This window comes from Beta vulgaris, chromosome 4, assembly GCF_026745355.1.
Source record: "Beta vulgaris subsp. vulgaris cultivar EL10 chromosome 4, EL10.2, whole genome shotgun sequence".
Lineage (NCBI taxonomy): Eukaryota > Viridiplantae > Streptophyta > Magnoliopsida > Caryophyllales > Amaranthaceae > Beta > Beta vulgaris.
In genome coordinates, this window is record NC_079205.1 from 42,225,691 (window position 1) to 42,235,458 (window position 9,768).

Here is a 9,768-nt window from a genome sequence, read left to right on the forward strand (position 1 = left end):
AAGAACCTCGTAAGACTCATTTCCAACCCTCACCATTGATTGCCTAACTTGTGACTTGCATTTTAGCTCCCCAAGATTGCATAAGATCGAGCCTTTAGAAGAATGATTTAGGGCGTTTCTTTTTTTCTAGAAATAGGAGCTACAAAGCCAAAAGCTTGTATACCGGCATAATTATTCGCTTCTCAACCCATCTGAACCTTTCTATCCTATTTTTGCTTAACCCTCATAATAAGTCATGGCCAAACTTTCCCCAAAGTGGAGTGCATGTCTAGTTTGTGTTGAGTTGAGTTGAGTTGTTTTGATATTGAGTCTTGGTTGAAAGTTAGTTATTATGCAAGTATTTGCAAAAGCTAACAAAAATTTCAAAAGAAATAAAAGAAAGAAAGAAAGCTCTTAGCGTTTCATTTGAATTTCTATTGAAAGAAAAGAAAGAAAGAGCAATTTGATGAGAAAAATGAAAAATATTCAAAAGGTGAAAGAGTCACAACAAGAATCCGTCGTTTTAGCGTCTGTATTTAGCGTCCGACGATACAAGCGGACGGTAAATTTAAAATTAGCGTCCGGTTTAAGACAGATGCAAATTAACGTCCGCTTTCTGAAATTTAGCGTCCGTTCTTTTAGACTGACGCTAATTAGCTTTCGTGTAATTAAAATACCGTCCGTTGTACGGACGCTAAATAAGAGGTATAAAAAAAAAACTCCGGTCGACCAAACTATCAACCCTAAGTTCCTAACCCACGCCTCTCTCTTCCTCACTCTCAAGTCTCATCTCACGTTTCTCTCTCTTCTTCACTCTCATCTCACATTTTGGTGCTCTCTCTTTCTTGCAGATCTCACGAAATCAGGTATTTGTACTCAGATTTAACTAATAAATTTGTTTTTTTAGTTTTGATTGTTGATTATGTAGTTTATTTTCTCGATTTTCTTTGCTTTTTTAATTTCGTTTTGCGTTTTCTTGTTCTTGGTTTTTTGGTTTTTTCTAGATCTGAATTCCCTAAGATTTTTTAATTTTTGTTGTTTTTCGATTTTTCTTTATTTTTTTGAGTTTTCTGTTTTATGAGATTTTGATTTTGTGTGTTTATATTTTCGATTTGGTTATTCAATTTTTCAATTTCGCGATTTTGGGTGTTGTTTCCAGATCTGGTTTTTGGGCATGATTTTTCGTTTTTTTTGGGCATGAATTTTCGTCTTATTTGGAAATCAGTTTTTCGTTTTTTTTTTCGTTCTTCTCTGATTGATATTCGGATCAAACATAAAATTTTGATTAATTACCCACAAAACATTCATCAGAAATAATTTCAGCAGAGAAGCATTCTTGATGTGTTTGAAGTACGAGAAGCATTCTATTTTGTTGAAATGAAAACCCTGATTGCAGAGTCTTGATCTTACTTTCACTTACAAAATTTGGTAGTCTTATGCTAAAGATATTTTCTTTTCTCATTGACAGAGTGTAATTATGCGAAGGGTAGATGGGTTGTAGATAACAGACGACCATTGTATTCTGGCTAAAAATGCAAGCACTGGCTATCAGAGATGTGGGCTTATAGATGGCAACCAGCAAATTGTGATATGCCAGACTTTGAAAGATCTTCATTTTTGAAAAGGTGAGGAAGTTATCTTAATGTACTTTTGAAAACTATTTGATGTATTTTGGTGCCAAGTTTCTTAAGTTGCTATTCCCTTTCCATTTCACTCTCCTTTATGAACTGTTTTTTGCTAATGATTCCCATATGTCATATATGCTGTACTTGCTGTCACCTTGATATAATAGCTTTTCCCAGTTATCATTTGATTTACTCTTCATCCCTCTATTTATTTAATCATTATTTTATGAGGTTATTTTACCTTCGTTTATAGATGAATTTGGTTTCTCTTATTTCTGACTAATGTTTGTTTACCTTGCGGTACTGTTTATCCCCCCATTACCCCTTTAGTCAAATTGTTTTATGATTTATGTTTTTCTTCTATTAAATAATCTATTAGCTGGTAAGTTATACAATTTTTGAAGTTTATATCAAAACAAAATTTTCTCTATTTGGTCTGCGGAAGATCTTGAAAAAATTTGATAAACGCTTGGGCTATGGATTCACCAAGTATTATTTGAGTAATTTACTCCAAACATTTTGGTTATGATCGCATTGTTTTCTAATAATCCAGAGCCACACAATTAGCTCAGTTTTACTTCCTGTTTAATGTTATGATCCTTAAACTGAATAGAATAAACCAAGTCCCCTTATCAACAAAAACACACAATCTTGTGTTAGACTTGGACACACGCTTATAGAAACTCCCGTTATCTGTTTACCCTGTAAAAACACACTACTAATACACCAGTGATAGTAGAAGAGATACCATATCAAGGGAGGATTATACATATTCATGGTGGTATTGAGTTTCCAACCCGTCCAATTCCGAGTTAATAGTACAACAACTAACTGCTTCGAGCAGAAATATAAATATGGAAGGCGAAACAACATGAGTAGAGTAAGATGTGGCATAGCAGAGCCAACAGGTCAGATCTCCTATGGGGCAGAAGACAAAGTACAAAGATGGGTTCTTTGAGATGATTTTCATGAATCTTTTTGCTAGGAAGATGGAGAAGTTTGCTTCATCTGCTGGCAAGAGAAAGCAGGAGAATGATGGGTGGTTTAAGTATGATTACGAGAGATTTGTCGATGTATCGAAGAGAGTAATGCAGGGAAGATCGCGCCCACAGCAACAACAAGTTGTTAGGGAAGTACTATTGTCTATGCTCCCTCCTGGTGCCCCAGCTCAGGTCTCTCTTTTCTGATCTATTTTACTTTACCTTTGAATTTGCTTAAATGATACAAGTAATTTATAATTGGATGTTTAGCACAAATTTACTGAAAGAAACACTGAGGACTTTCTGATTGATTATGTGCAGTTCAGAATGATGATCATAAAACTGGAGGAATTTGCTTATTTCGAGTGAAGACCATAGAGAATGATGATTTCGTTTCCTTGAGCTGGTTCGTATGGATGCATTGGGTAAGGCCAAGATACTTATAGTGCTATTTATAATGATGGGTGGTGGTGGGCTGCATTTCTAAAGTCCTTGGTGACTCAAAATATTTAGTATTGTTCCAGATTTTGTTGTGGAGTTTAAATTAGTGTAATGTATTATATGAGATTTGTATTAGATTTTGTTCTAAGTATACAGAATTTAGTTCTCGAATTATTTTTTCACTTGTATCTACATTTATTATCAATAATAATTGAATTTATTAATTTGTTTGCCTTAATAAAGAAGTATGGTATTTGCATTATTTCATATCTTATTACATTTAATATCAATTAATTAAAAGAAAAAAGCTACCAAGAATAGGGTCTAGAAAAAACGTGTCAAGGACATTAGCGACGGCTTAAGGCGGTCGCTAATTATTAGCGACGGCTTAAGACGGTCGCTAACTTGCGTCTCGCCTGAACCGGTCGCTAAATTCGAAATATCGGACACTAAATATTTAGCGTCCGCTTTGCGGACGCTATTTGGAGAATTAGCGACCAAGGGTTTTGCATCAGCCGTTTAGCGTCCGTCGGCGGACGCTAATATATTTAGCGTCCGATTCCGTGTTTTTAGCGTCTGATTTTGGCGGACGCTAAAGTCTGACATTCTTGTTGTGAGTCAAAGTGGAAATCAAGGTTATGTGTGAGTTCTTGAATTGAGATTGGTGTTAGGACTAGCATGGGGGAGTATTTACCCCTAGTTTGTACTCCACTTACCCTTTTTGCACCACATTCCTAAAGTATCATCCACACCCTTAACCTATCCCCATTACAACCTTAACAAAGTCCCTTTTGACTTCTAGATTGTACTTGGTCGATTTAGTAGTGGCGGGCGAGATTTTGTGCAAGTCATGATAAGGGTCATCAAAATGTGGTAGAGGCGAGCAATTATGGTTGAGCATCCCTAGGGAGGAGTTAAACTTGGATCTTGGAAGTGGAGAAGAGTGAGAAATCACTCTCGGAAAGCCTTCTTTCAAAAAGACTCGGTTGATCGGTGGATTGAGCCCTTAGAGTCACTCTTGTGCTTCCTAATATCATCTCCTCTTGTGTTTGGTTAGTCTCCTAAATCTTGCTATGAACTCATTTAGCTTGCATGTCATGTTTGTAACCTTGCATTTAGAGCATATAGGTTAGTTTGTTGCATGTTTCCCTTTTCTTTTTATTCTCTTTTTCTTCTTCTTTCCTTCATTCTCACTCTTGGTTTACTTGAGGACAAGCAAAACGCTAAGCTTGGGGGAGTTTGATAAGTGTGTTTCAAACGTACTTTATGGACTCCTTTTAGCTCATTTTGATCCTCTTTCTCCCCTTTCTTTCCTCTTTATTCTCCCTTTCCCCTTCTATTTCATTCACTTGATCATACTTGATCATAGTGATATTTTGCTAGATTTTTAGTCATTTTTGACCGAATTTCTAGTACATTTGCTTTCACCTTGTTTTGCCATGTTCTTGATACAGGTGAAACTACTAAGATGGCTACGATTTGTAAACATGGAAAAGGTAGCAATGAAAACAAAGCACACATTCATAAATGGTGCGCTTGCACCATTCCCCATGTCCGCTCGCACAAAGGAGCACATTGCACAATGAAATCTTGAATGGAGAACTTCAAATGGACATAACTTTCAAACCATAAATCGGATGAAGGTAATTCCAGTTGGAGGTGAAAGCTCGTTTCGATATCTTTCCAACGACTGGTCATAAGCTTGATTTGGATATAAAACGAAGAAGTTATGCTCGTTTTAAGTTGAGCTGTTCAGTTTGAGGCAGAAGGGTTAGGTGCGCCCAAACCTATTTTTGGTGCGCCCGCACCTCTGTTTGGTGCGCCCGCACCTCATCTTGGTGCGCCCGCACCAGTCGTTTCCGGAAAATGGAGCTCGTGGCTTCATTAAACAAGTTTTTGTTTTATTTCAAAGACTTACGCTTTATTCTATCTTTCACATAATATTTTAGGGTTTGTATTAGGGAGAAAACACTTGAGTTTTCATTGGTAATTGAGATTAGAGATCATAGTTTGTGATTCGATTTACATTCAAGGTACTTTTCATTCAATTCAATTCAAAGTTTTAGTTTTTATTTCATTCTCTTGGTGTTTGTTTATGTTCTTATATTATTTAAGATCTTCATTCTCTTAGTTTATGAATTGCGCTTTTCATTAGTTTAATCATTTCCTAATCATGTTTAGCCTTAGATTAGTCATAGATTCATTATTTAATTGCTTTAACTCCATGATTAGTGAGTAGTTCCATAATCTAGGGTTAGGGTGAAAGTATGAATTAGGGTTTTAAATTTGATGTTGATGTGATTGTGATGTATGGAGAAGCTTATGCATTGATCTTGGTGTTTTGAGACCTTAGGATAGATATTGATCACATTTATACTTTGGTATTTTGATTTCAAATGTTCTTAAATCGGATTTTGAACTCTTTTATCATCCCCAAGTATCAACTTAATTTTCATACCAAGATATTGGGTGGAAATTAAGGGGATCCTTCATTAGGGGTTTTCCAAACTTATCGAATCTCTTAATCAATTAACTAAAGACCATTCGAGAGAGGATTTATTGATAGATTAAGCGATTACTCTTGAGGACCATTCGAGAGAGGACTCAAGTATTTTAGAGGAGAACTAAACCTTGCATAATCGTCTTTGTTGCTTCACAATCGCATTAACAATCATCATCCGTTCTTATTCATACTAGTAGCCTTAACTCTAGTGTCTTTATTTGATATTTAAACTCGTGATTTTTGCTTGTTCTAGCTGATAGATAGTCTTAATTGTTACCAAACATATTTCAAACCCCAAATTACCTTTCAATTAGGTAGTCTAGACTGGATAGACTCTAATCAATCCATTTTCCCTGTGGATCGACCCTTAACTTGCCCTTACTATTTCCTTAGTAGTTGCTTGTTAGGAGTATAAATATTGTTTGGGAAGCGGTTCTTAGTGCCTGAACGACACACTAAAAACCTCTTATCAGATACCACAGGTAGACTATTGAAATAGGCGATAGAGCTCTCGGAGTTCGACATAGAATACCGGCCGCGTACCGCAATCAAATCCCAGGCTTTAGCAGACTTCATAGTGGAGACGACCCATACTGAAACAACAGATTCCACCGGCAGGTGGAAAATTGAGGTAGATGGATCAGCTGCCCAGAGTGGAGCTGGGGCCAGGGTGGTCATGACGTCCCCAGAAGGGGAAATCTTCGAGCATGCCATCCGTTTCGGGTTTAAAGCCTCCAACAATGAAGCTGAGTACGAAGCAGCCCTGGCCGGACTAAGTCTGAGCATTGCGGCTGGCGCAAAAAACGTCATCATCATAACGGACTCGCAGTTAATCTCGAGCCAAATAGAAGGAACGTACGAGGCTAGAGAACCGGTAATGCAGAAATACCTCAACCTAGTCAAAAGCATGGTAAAAGGGTTGCAGAGCTTTGAAGTGCAATTGGTTCCGAGAGCAGAAAACATGGCGGCAGATGCCCTATCAAAACTGGCAAGCTCCAGTCTAAACGACAAGAAAAGGAACGTCATGGTAGAGACGTTGAAACAAAGAAGCATATAAGTTACCCAAGCGTTTGTTAATACAATCACCTCTGAAACGGAGTGGTACGATGGTATACTGGCATATAAGCTCAAGGGTGAGCTCCCGGAAGATAAGATGGCGGTGAAAAAATTAAAAAGAGACTCTGTTTGGTACTGCGTCTTTCAAGGAACGCTGTACAAGAAAGGATTCTCATTGCCTTTGCTAAGGTGCGTCACGTGTAATACCCCGATAATTCTCTCTTTCTAGAAAATACCTTTATAACTAAACTAGAGAATTACCCAGGCATTATCGCCCGTGTGATAACGTTTCGGCTTACTCAGAATGTTGCAGCGGAAAACTCATTAAACAAAAATCAACTTTGTTAAACTTATGAAACCAAATGACAATGTCAAACTTAACACACCAACTAAATAAACCTCAAACTTAAAATGTAGATGTTCCTACGAAAACAACTTAAATAATACTAATGTCACAAAAGCCTCTCCATTCCAGATTCCCCAATGATATGCATCTTCGAACCTGTAATGTCAATGCTTTCTTGACTCTGGTCCCCCGAAGGATCACCACAGGATCAATAGGCAAAGCCATGATCACAAACACAGACAAGCACGTAATCAGCAAAGAACTGAGTACTACATATCAGACAAAAATAATCCTAAACATGATACTACAACACAACTCGTAGAATAAAATAATAATAACATAACAACTGCAGATGACTCTTACTGAACTAGACTCTAACTTTTATTTCTTCTTTAAATGGAATAGTTATGGGACGAGTTGTCTATACTGAAATAGGAAATACGGTCATGACTCCGTAAACCAAATTGACCTGCGATATCGAGGAACCTTTGAGCTAAAGAGGAAAGGTGATCAATCCAATCCCAGGAAAGCCATGGGCTACCACCATGTACTCCAACCCTTAGTGTCCAACTCTAGACGTGCACCAGTCTAAAGTCTATAACCTATTCTCGTTTCACTTTACGTTGCATTCATTTTATACTTGTGTTAACACCAACCAAGCACACATACTCACAACTAATAATCACATAACATCACAAAACTCCTTTTTAATCTTAGAATCAATAAGTGTTCACAACCTAGCATCCAAGACTCTTTTAACTTCTTTTATTCTTTACTAACTTGCCTGTTGAAGCTAGCCAACAGTAAACTGTACCTTTATATAGGTATAACACAAAATTACCAAATAAGATCCTCGGTTCTTATAAGATAAATAGATAATCTCAAAGAATCTATGTAACACATGATTCCAATTTCTTACATTAATTCACTCACGAATTAATACCAAACTAAACTTAGCTGCTTGCATCAAACTTCCATACAAACAATCTTACTTATACATATTCTTATTTACATGTAGCATACAAGCAAATAACATGTAAAGCCATCTCAGTAAATCATATATATGAACAACAAGGTCCTATACATGATACTACAAATATAAAAAACATCCCTAGAGCATGTTTCTAACCATATAGCACGTAGACTATGTACGTACCTTGTATAAACGCAACGGTAGGCCACTTTTAAGCTCTAAAAGTCCCCTACAATGAATCTCCGCCTAGAACAATAAATAATCAAGTAAATACTTGAACTAAAAAAAATACAGCAACTTTAAAACGTCCCAAACCCTTTTAAACTTCTTTAAAAATCGTTTTTATAATTTAAACTCTCATTATTTTTAATCCCTAGTATAGATCAACTATTCTAGTGATTAAAAACCATTAAAAACCTTAAAATATTAACTTTCTGAATTTCCAGCATCTATAAAATTTTCTAAACTTTCTGAAAATATTTTAAATGCATATAAAAATCGTATTCCAATCAAAATTCATATTCATACTTTAAATATACGATTTCTAGTGATTTAAAACCCTAAAATACATCTTTCATGATTAAAACTAAAAATAATAAATCTGAAATTTTTTCTTTTATACATATGATCCGAAAATATATACTTCATAAAAAATAATAACTCAAATCGTAATCATGCAAATAATAATAAAATAACAATAAAAATTAGAACTTTAATGGAATCTTAAAGGAGAAGTAAAGAGAAAACAACCAAAATAAGAGGAGAGAAGAGCAGCGCCGCGCTGTGACAGCAGCAAGGGTGCGGCAGCAGGTTTTGGCTTCAAGAAATATTTGTGACGTTTCTTGTTCAACAAGAAACGTTACTTAGCAAGAAGAAACGATTTTTGAGAGAAATAATGAAACTCACGCTCAAGAGGAAGAGGAGAGAGAAAATGTCGAGTGAGAGAGAAATCGGAAGTCACGTGCAAGGGAGGAGAGAGAAAATAAAGTGTAGGGCAAAATATTTGGGTTTTTAGGATATTTAAATAGGCTAATCCTATTGGGCTTAGGAAAAGGAATTTCAATAATTAAAACTTTGATGACTAACAAGATGGGCTTATTAGGACTTTAGTCATCAAATATCCTTTCCCTTTTTATTACTTTTGGGCTTTCGATTCCATTAAGTTTTCTTTTCAAATTGCTTTTAATAATTAAACTTTATTTAAAACATGCTTAATTAAAATATTACAATTTTATTAAGCATAAAAATATTTTTAGTTGACTTTTAAAATAGTCAACCCTTTTTAAAAGTCAAATCATTTTCCAAACTCATTTGGATTTAAATATAACTACATAAATAACTTAATATATTTATGAAAATCCTTTAAAAATGTGGGGGATTACAGTCTACCCCCCTTAAAAGAAGTTTCGTCCCGAAACTTAACACAAAACCCTCGTATTTCGAAAATTTGAACTCATCATTTCGAAAATCTTTGAAGAAGGTAGTGCTCTCGTGCACTTTCCCATTTTTAAAACACTTGTGTTACTTATGAACACTTTTCTTATGCGGAGACTCTACTTCTTTTGCACTAACATGTGCAAATTGCCCAACATAGGCATACATATACATGAAAATCTCATAAAAATAGACAAAAAGCGCGAAATTTATCGCATTCTACCCCCCTTAAAGAAAACGAGTTAGCCCTCGTAACTCACCTCAAGGAATAGGTCTGGATACTTTTTCTTCATATCCTCTTCGGCTTCCCACGTTGCCTCTTCTGACTCGTGGTTAGACCAAAGAACTTTGACAATATGAACATCCTTGTTACGCGTACTACGCACTTTCCTGTCGAGAATCTTGACAGGTCTTTCCTCATAAGTGAGGCT

The 9,768-nt window shown here is 35.9% G+C and overlaps 1 protein-coding gene across 1 annotated transcript; it reads left to right on the forward strand.

Annotated features, from left to right (window-relative positions):
- Positions 1-505: 505 nt before the first annotated feature.
- On the forward strand, positions 506-2,916 carry LOC104895150 (protein trichome birefringence-like 15). The gene is made up of 2 exons (XM_057394308.1): positions 506-1,604; positions 2,590-2,916. The coding sequence occupies exons 1-2, from the start codon at positions 1,534-1,536 to the stop codon at positions 2,789-2,791; spliced, it is 273 nt and encodes a 90-aa protein (XP_057250291.1). The 5' UTR covers positions 506-1,533; the 3' UTR covers positions 2,792-2,916.
- Positions 2,917-9,768: the final 6,852 nt, after the last annotated feature.

Excerpts from the sequence above, each read along its gene's own strand:
- LOC104895150 (XM_057394308.1), top strand. The coding sequence starts at position 1,534 with ATGTGGGCTTATAGATGGCAACCAGCAAATTGTGATATGCCAGACTTT. Across the intron at positions 1,605-2,589 it reads AGATCTTCATTTTTGAAAAG|GAAGATGGAGAAGTTTGCTT; the intron begins GTGAGGAAGTTA and ends TCTTTTTGCTAG.